We start from the raw sequence: 18,038 nt of genomic DNA on the forward strand, positions 1-18,038 counted from the left end.
AAATAAGAATTTGTTCTGAACTGACTTGCCTAGTAAAATAAAAATAAATGAGGTCCAAGTTAGTCTTTCATTAGGTACTGCATATCTTTGCTGGCAAACCTCACCTAACTTTCTGCTTTTCAAATGGGTGTTCTTTTTACAGTATTACACAACTTGAAACCCCCCAAGCGTATTGAAAAAAGGAGGCGTGTTTATCATTTCTAGTTGAGGTGTACGACTGAATAAAATGAGGGAGGATGGGAGGCTGAGTGCACAGGACGGAGAGGTGAAGACAGGTGCAGCTTCAAGGTAAGAGGAGTCTGGCATTCATGCAAACATACATTTATGGCACAATATACCCTGCTTTTAAGATATGACATGTTTGAAGTGGCACACACCTCATTGACTAGGCTGGGCTAAGAAGTAACATCTGTTTTAATGCATTTATGCCATTTAGAGCCACATCAGGGAAAATAGTAAAAAAAAAAGTATATTTACTTACGTTTGCTGCTGGGACACACGAAGGAAACTAAAACAATTAATTGAGTTTTGCACTAGAAGCTGGAAGATACCCAACAACAGGTGAAGGTGGAGTTTTAATGCCAGCCTTTCCCGACAAACATTGTGTCCATGTTCCCCTGCTAAGACGTGGCATGCATCAACCAATGATTGGGTACCACATCTACTGTGTCATCGATGTGGATAGCTGATACTTAAAATACCTATAAAGGCGTTGTAAGAGCTGGCATGCGTCAGCAATGCCTGGGCGGAGGTACAGTACATGCCCATTAAGTCATAGGAGCATTAGCAGCTCTTAAAGTGCCAGAACCACATTTTGGCCTTTGTAACACAGGCTCTGCTGAGTTATACCTACTATAATACGCTTAACTTACTATAATAACTAAATCATTTTAATTGATTGCATTTATATATTGCCTTTCCAGCTGCTCAAAGTGCTGTAATGGGGGGCAAACTCACCTCATCCACCATAAATGTGTAGCACCCACTTGGGTGATGCATGGCAACCATCTGTGCCAGAACGCGCACCACACATCAGCTATCAGGTGGAGAGGTGAGGAGTGTTATTTGCCAATGTGGAATGAGGGGCATGATTAGGTGGCCATGATGGAAATGGGGCCATGATGTGATTTTACAGACAGGATCTAAATTTGATCACCCTGTTGCAGGAGATTGAAACCTTTGTAGTGTATTTGAGGTTTAAAAAGGCTTCTAAAGTTTGTAATTTCCACTTTGAATGTTTCATTTATATTTTTGTTCGGTATATACTGAAAACATACTACCGTTCAAAAGCTTGGGGTCACTTAGAAATGTCCTTGTTTTTGAAAGAAAAGCAATTTTTTTTGTCCGTCTAAAATAACATCAAATTGATCAGTAATACAGTGTAGACATTGTTACTGTTGTAAATGACTATTGTAGCTGGAAACGGCTGATTTGTTTATGAAATATCTACATAGGCGAACCGAGGCTCATTATCAGCAACCATCACTCCTGTGTTCCAATGTACGCTGTGTTAGCTAATCCAAGTTGATAATTTTTATAAGGCCTTTCGCAATTACGTTAGCACATCTGAAAACTGTTGTTCTGATTAAAGAAGCAATACAACTGGCCTCCATTACACTAGTTGAGTATCTAGAGCATCAGCATTTGTGGGTTCAGTTACAGGCTCAAAATGGCCAGAAACAAAGACCTTTCTTCTGAAACTCGTCAGTCTATTCTTGTTCCGAGAAATTGCCAAGAAACTGAAGATCTCATTCAACGCTGTGTACTACTCCCTTCACAGAACAGTGCAAACTGGATCTAACCAGAATAGAAAGAGTGGTGGGAGGCCCCGGTGCACAACTGAGCAAGAGGACAGGTATATTAGAGTGTCTAGTTTGAGAAACAGACGCCTCACAAGTCCTCAACAGGCAGCTTCATTAAATAGCAACCTCCAAAACACCAGTCTCAACATCAACAGTGAAGAGGCGAATCCGGGATGCTGGCAGCAGGGGTTCAAACTCTAGAACCCAGTTCCTACATTTGAATATAACATTTATTTTATCTAACAAAACTATGCTACAATTTATCTCTGGGACCCTCAGGATGACAAATCAGAGTAAGATTACTGAATGTAAGTACATTATTTACTTTCAGAGGTGAATGTATCAAACCAGTTGCCGTGATAAATGTTTTTTGTTGTTGTGCACTCTCCTGAAAAAATAGCATGGTATATTTTCACTGTAATAGCTACTGTAAATTGGACAGTGCTGTTAGATTAAAAACCTCTTTAAGGATCGGACCCTTTGTTTCAATATTCACCTAAAATGACATACCCAAATTTAACTGCCTGTAGCTCAGGACCTGAAGCAAGGATATGCATATTCTTGATACTGTTTTAAAGGAAACACTTTGAACTTTATGCAAATTTGAAACGAATGTAGGAAAATACAACACATTAGATCTGGTAAAAGATCTGGTATAATACAAAGGTAAAAAAAAGTTTTTTTATCAGATTTTTTCTATCCTCTTTGAAATGCAAGAGAAAGGCCACAATGTATTATTCCAGTTTAGGCACCATTTAGATTTTGGCCACTAGATGGCAGTAGTGTATGTGCAAAGTTTTAGACTAATCCAATGAACCATTGCATTTCTGCCCAAATGTGCCTAATTCGTTATTTAATACATTTTTAAGTTCATAACTGTTCACTCTCCTCAAACAATAGCATGATATTCTTTCACTGTATTATCTACTGTAAATTGGACAGTGTAGTTAGATTAACAATAATTTAAGCTTTCTGCCCACCTCAGATGTTTCTTACAACCTCATGCTAATCACGTTAGCTCATGTTAGCTCAACCGTCCCATGGAGAGAATTGTAAAAGTTTCTAGCAATGATTGTATCTAAGGAAGGAAATATATCTATTCCCAAATATTTTAAGTAGAAATGTAGTCCTCTATCTGGGTCTTAAGAGGCAGTAGGGCAGATTTGGTTGGATTTATTTTATAACTTGAGATGGAACTGAATTTGAACCAGCGTTTGGGTGGGATTGAGATATATTGTCTAGATAAAGTAAGATATCATCGCTGTATAATGAGATAATGTGATCTGCAGAATTGAAAGATATTAGTGTAATTTCTTTCGATTGTCAAATTTGCCTAGGCCAGCGGTTCCATAGACAATAAAAAACAGTGGTGAGATGGGATGACCTTTCCTGCTACTTCTAGTTATTTGGAACCGAACAGAGCAGGTATTGCCTGTTATTACTATGGCTGAGGGATTGGCATACAGTATTGTAATCATATCAATGAAATTGGAGCCAAGTCCCATACTGTACGTTCCAAAACTGACCAAAGATGTGACCATTCTAATTCATCAAAAGCTTTTTCTGCGTTGAGAGAGAGAACTGCCCAGGGAGCTTTGGTTTCTGATGAAGCATGTTAGATATGTAATAGACAACAGAGGTTATCGGGGATAATCGTTTTTTACAAACCCGCTTTGGTTCGGATGTACCAATTTGGGTTTTGAGTTTTGAGACGGGACGGCATGATTTGAGAAAATAGTTTAATATCTGTTAAAGGGAGATAGTGAGAGCACTTGTTGGCCTCCTTACCTTTTTTTACGAAAGCGAAATTAGTGCTGTATTTACATCCCTTTGTGAACGGCTATGTTAATCATTTCAACTAACAGTGGACCTAATTGGTTCCAAGATTTTAAATAGACCTCAGGAGGAATACCATCCAAACCAGGTGATTTGCCTTTATTCATGTTATGCAATGCCCTTTTGAGTTCAAGGTGAGAGGTTCAGGCTCCCAGCAAGCCGTTAAAATGTGGTTGTTTATCTACCTTACTTGAATGCAATGACTGTAAGTCACTTTGGATAACGTGTCTGCTAAATTACCAAGATGGAAATGTAAAAATGAACACTTGCAAAGCACACTGGGTATTATACTAATGAGCTTCACCACTAAACAAGACCAAATTTGGTCAGTCTGGACCAAATCTGAACCAATCATAGACGTCCATGTTTCACAAGTTTAGAAAGCATAGTACACCACAGTAGAGCCTAGTAAAGTATAGTGGAGTACGGTAGATTCCGAACATGTGAAATGTAGACGTCTACTTTTAGGTCAAATCAAGGCTGGTTCGGACCGGGACAGATCTGAACCAATCATAAACATCTATCTTTGTGGACGTTGTGACGTTGAAGTCAAGGCCGGTCCGTACCGGACCAAAAATCTGCATTTGAAGATGTTCAAATCAAAGCCAGGGCGGACTGACCAAATTTCAACAACTTTTTAACATCCATGGACATCCAGCGTCAGTCGCTGCTCAGTGGGCTCTCCATTCATAATTGCCTTCATCTCGCTTTCAGATGAATCGACTTGTGGTTATCATTGCGACTATCCTTGTCCCCACTGGATACAGTGCTGCAGAAGTTTGTAAGCGATTATTTTATTATTTTGTTGGCCTGTGACTGTCTTCTGCTATACATTTTGTGACTCTTTGCATAACTTTTCCCCTTTTCAATTTGAACAGTGTGGTGTTACCATGATCCTAGTTGTAGTAAGTATTGATTTTAACCCCATGGTTACAGTGTACACTGAGTATACCAAACATTAGGAACACCTTCTTAATATTGAGTTGGACAGCCTCAATTCATCGGGGCATGGACTCTACAAGGTGTCGAAAGCATTCCACAGGGATGCTGGCCCATGTTGACTCAGTTGTGTCAAGTTGGCTGGATGTCCTTTGGGTGGTGGAACATTCTTGATACACATGGAAAACTGTTGAGCATGAAAACAAATCAGCTTTGCAGTTCTTGACACAAGCCGGTGCTCCTGTCACGTACTACCATACCCTGTTTGAAGGCACCTCAATCTTTTGTCTTGCCGATTCACCCGCTGAATGATACACAATCTCAATTGTCACAAGGCATAATAAACCTTCTTTAACCTGTATCTTCCTTCTTTAACCTGTCTCTTCCCCCCATCTACACTGATTGAAGCCATTTTAACAAGTGCTATAAATAAGCTTTCACATGGATTCACCTGGTCAGTCTTTGTCATGGAAAAAGCAGGTGTTAATGTTTTGTATACTCAGTGTAATTTTTATTCACAAATTGTACATTAAGTATTTGCTTGAAGTGATTGTAATGGCAGTGGATAAGAGGCTATAGAATGTATGTATTAGCATATTATATGACACTTATAAAACAATGGTATATTGAAACCATTGTATGATTAATTCCACGTTAAGATGACACCACCTGGTCCACCATTGCCAGTGAACATTGCAATGGATCCCGTCAGTCTCCCATCAACATCATCTCCGCGTTGGCAGTGGGCGACGCAAACCTGGCTGAATTCAACTTCACCAAATACGGAGACAACTCTACAATGAAGAATATCAAGAACACTGGCGAAACTGGTGAGGAGATTGAATGGAGGCCTTGCCTTCTCAATCCATCAGTGGTGGAAAAAGTACCCAATTTTCATAGTTGAGTAAAAGTAAAGATACCTTAAAAGAAAATGACACAAGTAAAAGTGAAAGTCACCCAGTAAAATACTACTTGAGTAAAGTAAAGTCTACAAGTATTTCGTTTTAAAGTATAAATCATTTAAAATGTCTTATATTAAGAACCAGACAACACAATTATTATTATTTTTTTAATTTACGGATTGCCAGGGGAACAGTTCAACACTCAGACAAAATTCATAAAGGAAACATTTGTGTTTAGTGAAGTGCGTGAATTAGACAATTTTCCTGTCCTGCTAAGTATACAAAATGTAACAAGTACTTTTGGGTGTCAGGGAAAATGTAAGTAAAAGTACATTATTTTCATTAGGAATGTAGTGGAGTAAAAGTTTAAAAAATATATAAATAGTAAAGTTAAATACAGACTTTACAGACCCAAAAAACAGACCCCAAAAAACTACTAAAGCAGTACTTAAAAGTATTTTTTATTTAAGTACTTTACACCACTGCAATCCATACACAGTCCCACTTGAGGATAATGTACAGTACCAATCAAAAGTTTGGACACACCTACTCATTCAAGGGTTTTTCTTTATTTTTACTATTTTCTATATTGTAGAATAAGTGTTGACCTCATAACTATGAAATAAAACATATGGAATCATGTTCTTACCAAAAAAAGTGATAATCAAAGAAAAATATAATTTATGTTTAAGATTCTTCACAGAAGCCACTCTTTGACTTGATGACAGCTTTGCACACTCTTGGCATTATCTCAACCAGCTTCATGAAGTAGTCACCTGGAATGCTTTTCCAGCAGTCTTGAAGGAGTTCCCACATATGCTGAACACTTGTTGGCTGCTTTCCTTCACTCTGCAGTCCAACTGATCCCAAACCATCTCAATTGGGTTGAGGTTGGGTGATTGTGAAGGCCAGGTCATCTGATGCAGCACTCCATCACTCTACTTCTTGGACAAATAGCCCTTACACAGCCTGGAGGTGTGTGGGTCATTGTCCTGTTGAAAAACAAGTGATAGTCCCACTAAGTGCAAACCAAATGGGATGGCATATTGCTGCAGAATGCCGTGGTAGACGTGCTGGTTAAGTGTGCCTTAAATCACAGACAGTGTCACCAGCAAAGCACCCCCACACCATAACAACTCCTCCTCCGTGCTTCACGGTGGGAACAACACATGAAGAGACCATCTGTTCACCTACTCTGAGTCTCACGAAGACACGGCGGTTGGAACCAACTGCACTTGAAGAAAACTTCAAAATGATTTTCTTAAAGTAATGATGGACTGACATTTCTCTTTGCTTATTTGAGCTGGTCTTGCCACAATATGGACTTCGTATTTTACCAAATATTGCTATCTTTTGTATTGCACCTCTACCCGGTCACAACCCAACCGATTGGCTCAAACGCATTAAGAAGGAAATAAAGTCCACAAATGAACTTTTAAGAAGGCACACCTGTTCAATGAAATACATTCCAGGTGACAACCTCATGAAGCAGTTTGAAAAAAGGCCAAGAGTGGGCAAAGCTGTCATCAAGGCAAAGGGTGGCTACTTTGAAGAATCTCAAATATGAAATATATTTTGATTTGTTTATCCCTTTTTTGGTTACTACATGATTGTGTTATTTCATAGTTTTCATGTCTTTACTATTATCCAACAATGTAGAAAATAAAATAAAAACTGGAATGAGTAAGTGTGTTCAAACTTTTGACTTGTACTGTATGTACCAAACCAGGAACCTTAATGTTCGAAATGTAACCAATTCCTCTCTTTTTGTTCCTCCTCTCTTTCTTTCAGTCAAAGTGGAACTGACAAGTGGTGTCCAGGTTACAGGTGGGGCACTGTCTGAGGCCTATGACAGCCTGCAGTTCCACCTCCACTGGGGGAATGGTACCTCAGTACCTGGGTCAGAGCACACAGTGGACGGAACCCGCTACCCCATGGAGGTATAGAAAGGTTCAGCGCAACCCACCCCACCACCCTTCATGGATTGGAGCATGCATGGCTGGAGGCAGTTTCCACCATATTCCAAACACTAGTCCATTACATTTGTTTGTTTATTTGAATCACCATTAGCTTTTACTGAAGCAGCAGCTACTCTTCCTGTGGTCCTTTTAAATTCATGAGGAGAAATGTATGAGTGTACTTGGGGCGAAAAGTAGAGAATCTGAATGTAGCCCATGTTACCTGTGGTGAATTTTTATACTGATGCAAATATACCACACTGCAATGGGTCAATATCAAGGTCTTAGTGACCTTTGAAGAGCTGTATATTATGGCCGATTGTAGTCTACCTTTTTAAATGTCTTATTCCAACGTTTGAATTTCCCAATGGATTCAGATAACTTTTTATATCAACTGTTATGCTTCACCTTTCAGTTGCACATAGTAAATGCCAAGTCGTCGCTCAATGGTAACACGACTGCGGCCGTTGCAGACAGCACGGGACTCGCTGCTCTTGGCTTCTTCATAGAGGTGAGAGGATGCTTTAACTTTCTTAGAAATGGCATCCATTTTTCCACAGTAGATTAGGCATTTAAATGTTTTATTGCTGTTTTTTTATGACTAAAGTCTTTGTTTTTCAAACAGGCCATGCCGGGTAATGCAACTGGTTCACCAGCAGCCTGGAATACTCTGACATCCTACTTGGCCAACATCACACTAAAAGGTGAGAGGAGAGATTTAACTGGTTCTGATTTGATAAAGAACTACTTTCTCAAAATAAAGTTTGTAATGATTTTTTTCTCTATGAATTCAAAATTAGTAATTTTCTTCTTCAATTTCAGTAGCATATGATTTTAGAATACGTTTTTTCTTTCTCTCTTCCTCAAGATGATATTGTAAACATTACTCATGCTATTTCATTGGATGAGCTCCTGGAAGGGGTGGACCGTAGCAAATACTACCGTTACCTTGGCTCCCTGACCACTCCAAATTGCAACGAGGCTGTGGTTTGGACCGTGTTCAAGGACCCTATCAAAGTCAGCCAGGACTTGGTGAGTTTGTACAACAATTATACCATAAACTCAACACCATGGACTATAATCCCATATCGGTAACACTTTAAAATAAGGTACCATTTGTAAAGAATTTATAAAGGGGTTATAATTATGTTATTAACAATTGTTGAATAATTTGTAAATGCATTATAAACCAATAAAAAGTTATATCGAATTGGTCAAAATAGTGCAATAACTGGTCAGTGTTTGCAAAATATTGAGCCAGCATTTACATCCAGTTATTAACCATTAATGAATGCACTTAGAAAATGCTTCTTAGATTAACCCGTATGTGTTATCATATAACCTCATTTTCAATATTTGCACAGTTGAACAGTGATTTTCTCACTTTTGGGTGTGATGCATAGGTGCTCTGTCCAAGGAACATAAGAGGTTTCTTTTAATGATGTGTCTAGACCACAAGGTTCCCTCGGGGACTGCTGCCCAGAAGAAATATCAGCATGTGCAGAGAAGCACGAGATTGAACTTCACTCAACTTTCTAGAGTTTTCCCTTTAGTTAACACTATCAATGTTTCCCTTTACTGTGGGAATTGTGATAGAATCAACGCAATATTAGCCACTTTCAATGCAACATACCGAAACCTAACGAACTATGCAAGACTTAGTATGGAAAATAAACTATGCAAAATATTTTGTTGTAGGCAGAAGGCAGAAGGCATCGGAGTAGAATTCTATTGCATTGACAGGCACGACTCAGGCCCATACTCTAGGTGTGGTCTGGTGCGCCATAACCAATCAAAGCTGCAGTAGGCCTACATGAAAATGGACCAATGCCATTTACTTTGAACGGGACTGTTTTTACAACATGAGCGGTTGTGAGTTGATGTGCTTGTTTTGAGATCAAAGTGAGAGCAACATGTAGCAACCTGTGCACATTTGTTAATATCCTTTGTTAGTTAGTGAGTTATTAGCCCATTTATAGATAGTTTGTAGTCAGCAATGGGGGAGTGATTGCTTCTTAGAAGAGCACACATGTCTGCATTTCTAGACATCTTTGAAAAGAGAGTCAGGTAAAGAGCATTTTTTTTGCCTTAACATTCTCTGAATTATTTGAGAACATTCCGAATGTCAAACCAGTTGGAGAACATTCCTAGAACATGACCAACATTTAAATGACATGTAACCATGTTTGAACTTTTAACAAACATTCTGTTAAAGTAATGAAATACCTAGAAAATAAAGGTTCCTTAAATGTGCTGAGAATGTTCCAAATGCACTATTCCCAGAACGTTGTGGGAAGTTTGTATGTAAAATAATCATAGGACAACCACACTCATGCTGTCAGAGTCGTGTGTATAGGTGGCAGGGAAGTCAGGCGCGAGTCAAACGGAGTGTCTTTTAAAATAAGTCCACTTAACATGCTCCAAACACTAAATATGTACATACACAAACGAACATGGGTACGAGGACCCGTCGCGCACCTCAAAATCAAATCAAATCAAATGTATTTATATAGCCCTTCGTACATCAGCTGATATCTCAAAGTGCTGTACAGAAACCCAGCCTAAAACCCCAAACAGCAAGCAATGCAGGTGTAGAAGCACGGTGACTAGGAAAAACTCCCTAGAAAGGCCAAAACCTCGGAAAAAACCTAGAGAGGAACCAGGCTATGTGGGGTGGCCAGTCCTCTTCTGGCTGTGCCGGGTGGAGATTATAACAGAACATGGCCAAGATGTTCAAATGTTCATAAATGACCAGCATGGTCGAATAATAAGAACAGTTGAACAGTTGAAACTGTAGCAGCAGCACTGCCAGGTGGACTGGGGACAGCAAGGAGTCATCATGTCAGGTAGTCCTGGGGCATGGTCCTAGGGCTCAGGTCCTCCGAGAGAGAGAAAGAAAGAGAGAAAGAAAGAATTAGAGAAAGCACACTTAAATTCACACAGGACACCGAATAGGACAGGAGAAGTACTACAGATATAACAAACTGACCCTAGCCCCCCGAAACATAACCTACTGCAGCATAAATACTGGAGGCTGAGACCGGAGGGGTCAGGAGACACTGTGGCCCCATCCGAGGACACCCCCGGACAGGGCCAAACAGGAAGGATATAACCCCACCCACTTTGCCAAAGCACAGCCCCCACACCACTAGAGGGATATCTTCAACCATCAACTTACCATCCTGAGACAAGGCCGAGTATAGCCCACAAAGATCTCCTCCATGGCACAACCCAAGGGGGGGCGCCAACCCAGACAGGACGACCACATCAGTGAATCAACCCACTCAGGTGACGCACCCCTTCCAGGGACGGCATGAGAGAGCCCCAGTAAGCCAGTGACTCAGCCCCTGTAATAGGGTTAGAGGCAGATAATCCCAGTGGAAAGAGGGGAACCGGCCAGGCAGAGACAGCAAGGGCGGTTCGTTGCTCCAGAGCCTTTCCGTTCACCTTCCCACTCCTGGGCCAGACTACACTCAATCATATGACCCACTGAAGAGATGAGTCTTCAGTAAAGACTTAAAGGTTGAGACTGAGTTTGCGTCTCTGACATGGGTAGGCAGACCATTCCATAAAAATCGAGCTCTATAGGAGAAAGCCCTGCCCTCCAGTTGTTTGCTTAGAAATTCTAGGGACAATTAGGAGGCCTGCGTCTGGTGACCGTAGCGTACGTGTAGGTATGTACGGCAGGACCAAATCAGAGAGATAGGTAGGAGCAAGCCCATGTAATGCTTTGTAGTTTAGCAGTGGGAAGACAAGACAAAACCAATGGAAAATGAAAAATGGATCAATGATGGCTAAAAGGCCGGTGACGTCGACCGCCGAGCACCGCCCGAACAAGGAGAGGCAACGACTTCGGTAGAAGTCGTGACACTTGCCAAGATCTAAGAAACATATGGTTATCAGAACGTTATGCCCTAGCTGGGTTGTAACGGATTACACAGTAAGGGAGAAGATGTAATATCCACTGGGGTAGTACAAAAAAATATAATTCATATGTGATGTAACTGGCTCTGCAAAAACTCATGAATATACAGTTTAAGTCGAAAGTGTACATACACCACAGATAAATACATTTAAGCTCAGTTTTTTCACAATTCCTGACATTTAGTCTGAGTAAAAATTCCCTTTTTTTTAGGTCAGTTAGGATCACCACTTTATGTTAAGAATGTGAAATGTCAGAATAATAGTAGAGAGAATGATTTATTTCAGCTTTTATTTCTTTCATCACATTCCCAGTGGGTCAATTAGTACTTGGTAGCCTTGCCTTTAAATTGTTTAACTTGGGTCAAATTTTTCTGGTAGCCTTCCACAAGCTTCCCACAATAAGTTGGGTGAATTTTGGCCCATTCCTCCTGACAGAGCCGGCGTAACGGAGTCAGGTTTGTAGTCCTCCTTGCTCGCACATGCTTTTTCAGTTCTGCCCACAAATGTTCTGTAGGATTGAGGTCAGGGCTTTGTGATGGCCACTCCAATACCTTGAAGTTGTTGTCCTTAAGCCATATATCGATACTTTTGTACCGGTTTCCTCCAGCATCTTCACAAGGTCCTTTGCTGTTGTTCTGGGATTGGTTTGCACTTTTTGCAATAAAGTACATTCATCTCTAGGAGACAGAACGCGTCTCCTTCCTGAGTGGTTTGACAGCTGCGTGGTCCCATGGTGTTTATACTTGCGTACTATTGTTTGTACAGATGAACGTGGTACCTTCAGGAGTTTGAAAGGGTGAACCAGACTCGTGGGGGTCTACGATTTTTTAAAATTATTTTGATTTTCTCATGATGTGGGATTTTCCCATGTTGTCAAGCAACTAGGCATTTTGTTTGAAGGTCGGCCTAATACATCCACAGCTACACCTCCAATTGACTCAAATAATGTCAATTAGCCTATCAGAAGCTTCTAAATACATGACATAATTTTCAGGAATTTTCCAAGCTGTTTAAAGGCACAGTCAACTTAGTGTATGTAAACTTCTGACCAACCGGAATTGTGATACAGTGAATTATAAGTGAAATAATCTGTCTGTAAACAATTGCTGGAAAAATTACGTGTGTCATGCACAAAGTAGATGTCCTAACCGTCTTGCCAAAACTATAATTTGTTAAAACTTCTCTTCCTGTTAAAACTCCTCTTCCTGTCTGCATGACGTGCCCAAGTAAACTGCATGTAGCTCAGGCCCTGAAGCCAGGATATGCATATAATTGGAAAGAAAACCCTTTGAAGATTGTGGAAATGTTATAATAATGTAAGAGAATATAACATAGCAGATATGGTAGGAGAAAATCCAAAGAAAAACCAACCAGACATTTTTTTTGAGAGACCATTCTCTTAGAAAGGCAAGAGAATGAATTGTGGTGGAAATTTCCTTAATTACCAAATGATGAGAGATCAATCAAATTCAATCAATCAAATTTATTTTATATAGCCCTTCGTACATCAGCTGATATCTCAAAGTGCTGTACAGAAACCCAGCCTAAAACCCCAAACAGCAAGCAATGCAGGTGAAGAAGCACGGTGGCTAGTAAAAACTCCCTAGAAAGGCCAAAACCTAGGAAGAAACCTAGAGAGGAACCAGGCTATGTGGGGTGGCCAGTCCTCTTCTGGCTGTGCCGGGTGGAGATTATAACAAAACATGGTCAAGATGTTCAAATGTTCATAAATGACCAGCATGGTCGAATAATAATAAGGCAGAATAGTTGAAACTGGAGCAGCAGCACAGTCAGGTGGACTGGGGACAGCAAAGAGTCATCATGTCAGGTATTCCTGGGGCATGGTCGTAGGGCTCAGGTCCTCCGAGAGAGAGAAAGAAAGAGAGAATTAGAGAGAGCATATGAGAGAGCATATGAGAGAGCAAATCACACACCAGTCAGAGTTATGCTTAATCTTCACCTTTAATAATAATTAAGCTTTTGCAATAGCATTTTGACTTTCAACATTTCAGTATCTCTAATGAAAAGTTGAGAGTCGTCAACATAATGGCAACTGGGATCTTTTATAGCAAAGATCCACCCCCCCTAGACGACATGACAAACCACAGGTCTTAGGAACTTACACAAAGAAAGACTTTACTTCAGAGAGGAGTACCCCCTAGCCAGACAGCATTGGCTATAAATTATCGTTCAGTTTGGTCTCCTAAAAAAAGCTCTTATCTCATCCTTGGTACAAAATGGTACCAAGACATTACCCCCACCCAATGATATATATCAATTGTCATCTTAGACACCCCCATCCCAAATACAACCAATTCTGTACAAGCTCACGGAGAGGAAAGTGAGCCTTTAGGTCAAGATAAGGGCAACGAGAGAGGGAACATAGAACGGTTCCAGACACTGCCATCCTCCTCTCCCCGATGAGAAAAGTAGGGAGTGACTGGCACACAGACATTGTGGAGCCAAGTGATAATTGGTTCCCCATCAATCATCCCTTCACATGGTTTAAAATATATGTACAAGAATTTAGTCGTTCAGCCGATATAAGACACATATGTACATAAATGTTTAATACCCATAATATTCATGATTATTTTTTTTGAATTGAAATTAATATGAATATTGTTGTTAATTTACATGTGTATAGATATAGATATATAATAAAGAGTTTCAACGGAAGTTGTCCCACTAGAAGAAATTTGTGGAGTGGTTGAAAAATGAGTTTTAATGACTCCAATCTAAGTGTATGTAAACTTCCGACTTCAACTGTACACACATTTCAGGAATTTGTCTGGTTTTAATCTAACTTTTAATCAAAATGCAATTACATGCCTGAAAGTTTTTTGGGGGTGATTTATTTATTTACTTGGAGAGCAATTTGCCACAAAGTTTAGTTGATTTCACGTTACTACCATTGGGCCAACCTGATGTCACACTTATGTCTATGATCCAATCTGCAATTAATTAAGCTTCTCCCCTCAGATTGATCTCTTCAGCACAACATTGCACATTGACCACAACTCCACCTCTGCCTTGATGACCAATGTCTTCAGGAACATCCAGCCTGTCAACGGCAGGATGGTGACGACCCAGAGCAGCCCAACCACAGCCCCGCCAGTGTCAGGAGCCTCCACAAAGTGCTCCTCTCTGGGCCTTATGGCCCTGGCCTGGATGCTGCTGAGGGTTTAGTGTCGGCAAGTAATGCCTCACCTGAAGCGTACTTCCATGTCTCCATTAACTCTAAAGCTAAATACTTTACATTGATTACCACATGGGTCATTTTGACCCCATGGAGAAACTATTGGAAAAAACAACAATCATAGCAAAATATAAACTTATTTCATATCAAAACATCATTATTTAGACATGTAATTAATATTATCTAAAAAAAATTATTTAAATACCAAAACAGAAGTACAGTCAATTTGCAGACACTAACAAACTAATATACAGTGCCTTCGGAAAGTGTTCAGAAATCCTTGACTTGTTCCTCATTTTGTTACATTACAGCCTTATTCTAAAATGTATTACATTGTTTTTTTCCCTCATCAATCTACACATAATACCCCATAATAACATAGCAAAAATAGGTTTTTAGAAATGTTTGATAATATATTACAAATTAAAAATGGAAATATCACATTTACATAAGTATTCAGACCCTTTACTCCATACTTTGTTGAATCACCTGGCAGCGATAACAGAATTGAGTCTTCTTGGGTATGACACTACAAGCTTGGCATACTGTATTTGGGGAGTTGCTTCAATTCTTCTCTTTATTTCATAGTTTTGATGTCTCAGTATTATTCTACAATGTAGAAAATAGTAAATATAAATAAAAACCCTTCAATGAGTAGATGTGTCCAAACGTTTGACTGGTACTGTATATCCAAACATATTTTAATGCTCCATTCTGCTTTTGAATTTTTTTTAAAGCAATGATTCAGAAATATAGTACCCAACATGAGCTTTGTAAGGGATTACACAAGAAGGGAAATGACAACATAGAAATATTTTTAAACAATTCCTGCAACAGCAGGATGATCAAAAGATACGGCGTGTGTACACACATTTCAGAAATGGGCTTTGTTTTAAGGTAAGGGTAGATGTTGTTTTCACTTAATATGTTCACCACAAGGTGTCACTGTTAGAAAGGCCAAGATGAATTACTTGTATGGATAAAGAGGTGATGCAATGCAGACTGGGAGAATGATAAGTTGGATGTGAGTAAAGCCATGTTAAAACTTACCTCTCTGCCTGGACCTTTTGTTACTAAGTAAAGTCTTTAGTTACTATACACAACAGCTAGCAAACTATTTAACTGTAGAGTCTGACCTGCATATCCATTGATTATGATTCATCATGGCAGACTGACACACTTTCATCATATCCTTCCCACTGGGCATCAACCAGATGATGAATTCTTTCCACAGTGAAAGTTCACATGTTCAAGAAGGCATTTCTACCAAAAAAATATGCATTTTGATTAAAATATATATATAGACTGACAATTTAATTACTGTAACTGCTAGTAGAGCAACTGACTGTCTCCAAACAATTACTTCTTACTTCAAAGAAAGACATAATCACTATATGTAATGAAAATAACAATGAGTTTGAGAATTTGTATAAAATAGTGTGAAAACTATTTGAACAAACAATGTACCTCTATGAGGATATTAAAGAAAGTGAGGGGAAGAAATGGATGGGTGAACACAGAGAGAGCAAGATAACTGCATTTGGAGGTTTTATTATTTATTTAACCTTTATTTAGCCAGGCAAGTCAATTAAGAATAAAGTCTTATTTGCAATGGCAGCCTGGCCAGAGACAGAAGGCCTCCTCTGGGGTCAGGGGGCTGGAATAAAAATAAAGAAGAAAAAAAACATTTCAAGGCAAAACGGCCAACACAGACAGAAGACACTGGCAACAGCACAAATACAACAGCAAACAAATAGTGGATGTGTGTGTGCATGTAGGCTATTGAACGATGGAGGGGTTATGAACATTGGAAATGTATGAAATGTATTTGTAGCATTGTGTATTTGTGTTGTTGTTTAAATTATCCAATCACCTCCAATACAATAAGCCAAGAAAAAATATTGCTTTCAAAAACTAAAACAGCCAATACATGGAATTTTGAAAATCAAATCTAATTCTTGTTTTGATTGTCCTTTGTCATCCCCAGATTTATTTTCAAATGATTATTTATTTTTAAAGGGTAGACTGCAATCTGTATACTTTAGCTGAAATAAATGATACTATGGTGGATTATGTCATTATTTTGTATGGTATAATAATAATAATCATTATCATCATCCATTGGATTTATATTTCCAGTCCTGATAACTAGAGGGACTTGGTCTGCAGGAGGAAGATGTACCAAATGTGGAATTGTGGTGTAGATATTGGGGTGGAGGAACAGTAGATGGTGGTCCGGGGAGTCATCCGCAGATTCGTTTTTTTCCATTTTATAATGGAATGGCATTTCCTGCAATTCTATTATATTTCGCCGTGGGGCAAAGAGAAAATGTTGCAGTTTTAAAGTAACTGCAGTTTTTATAATGCTATTCTACACTTTTTATCATGAATCTGAGAAGAATTGTAGCAGTTTTAAAGCAAATTTCCTGCAATTCTGCAAATAAAAAATAGCTGTTTTATAGCTCATCTCTTGCTATTCTTTACATGTTGTGATGAGGATGAGAGAAGGTTCTGTGGTATTAAAGCACATTTCCTATTACTCTACACATTTGCCATGAGGCTGAGAGAAAATGTTGCAGTTTCAAAGTAACTGTCCAGTGAAAATCTCACTTTTAAAGTTCATATTCTGTTAATTAATTCCCAAATAATATTATTGACTCATGCTAAACTTGGATTTGTGACCAAAGCAAATATTGGAGAGAAAAAAACACTTAAAAAAACGCACCTTAAACTTGAAACAAAAGTGCTTGCTAGTTCCTCATTGAGGATGATATAATCCTCCTGAGGAGGATGAGTTGGCCAAACAGAAGTCTACCGCATAATTTTTTTAGTGACCGGTATACACCAACACCATTCTGTCGTTGGGGTACTCCCGCATAAAAAAATGTAATGACTGGTATACGCCCACACCATTCTGTTGTTGGGGTACTCCCGCATACATTTTTTAATGACCGGTATACGCCCACACCATTCTGTTGTTGGGGTACTCCCGCATACATTTTTTAATGACTGGTATACGCCCACACCATTCTGTTGTTGGGGTACTCCCGCATACATTTTTTAATGACCGGTATACGCCCACACCATTCTGTTGTTGGGGTACTCCCGCATACATTTTTTAATGACCGGTATACGCCCACACCATTCTGTTGTTGGGGTACTCCCGCATACATTTTTTAATGACCGGTATACGCCCACACCATTCTGTTGTTGGGGTACTCCCGCATACATTTTTTAATGACCGGTATACGCCCACACCATTCTGTTGTTGGGGTACTCCCGCATACATTTTTTAATGACCGGTATACGCCCACACCATTCTGTTGTTGGGGTACTCCCGCATACATTTTTTAATGACCGGTATACGCCCACACCATTCTGTTGTTGGGGTACTCCCGCATACATTTTTTAATGACCGGTATACGCCCACACCATTCTGTTGTTGGGGTACTCCCGCATACATTTTTTAATGACCGGT

At 39.4% G+C, this 18,038-nt stretch overlaps 1 protein-coding gene across 2 annotated transcripts; it reads left to right on the forward strand.

Annotated features, from left to right (window-relative positions):
- The first annotated feature begins 206 nt into the window (after positions 1-206).
- LOC110530652 (carbonic anhydrase 4-like) lies at positions 207-15,609 on the forward strand. 2 transcript variants are annotated; one of them, XM_021613869.3, is made up of 9 exons: positions 207-288; positions 4,353-4,419; positions 4,517-4,543; positions 5,237-5,407; positions 7,271-7,419; positions 7,853-7,948; positions 8,063-8,141; positions 8,306-8,469; positions 14,344-15,609. In XM_021613869.3, exons 2-9 carry the CDS (start codon positions 4,353-4,355, stop codon positions 14,548-14,550), a joined length of 960 nt encoding a protein of 319 aa, XP_021469544.3. In that variant the 5' UTR covers positions 207-288; the 3' UTR covers positions 14,551-15,609. The 2 variants fall into 2 exon arrangements, with proteins under 2 accessions (XP_021469544.3, XP_090038810.1); XM_090182684.1 differs by lacking the exon at positions 207-288 and adding an exon at positions 906-1,051.
- Positions 15,610-18,038: the final 2,429 nt, after the last annotated feature.

The sequence above is a fragment of the Oncorhynchus mykiss genome, chromosome 8, assembly GCF_057628025.1.
Source record: "Oncorhynchus mykiss isolate SJ-2025 chromosome 8, ASM5762802v1, whole genome shotgun sequence".
In the NCBI taxonomy this organism is placed as follows: domain Eukaryota; kingdom Metazoa; phylum Chordata; class Actinopteri; order Salmoniformes; family Salmonidae; genus Oncorhynchus; species Oncorhynchus mykiss.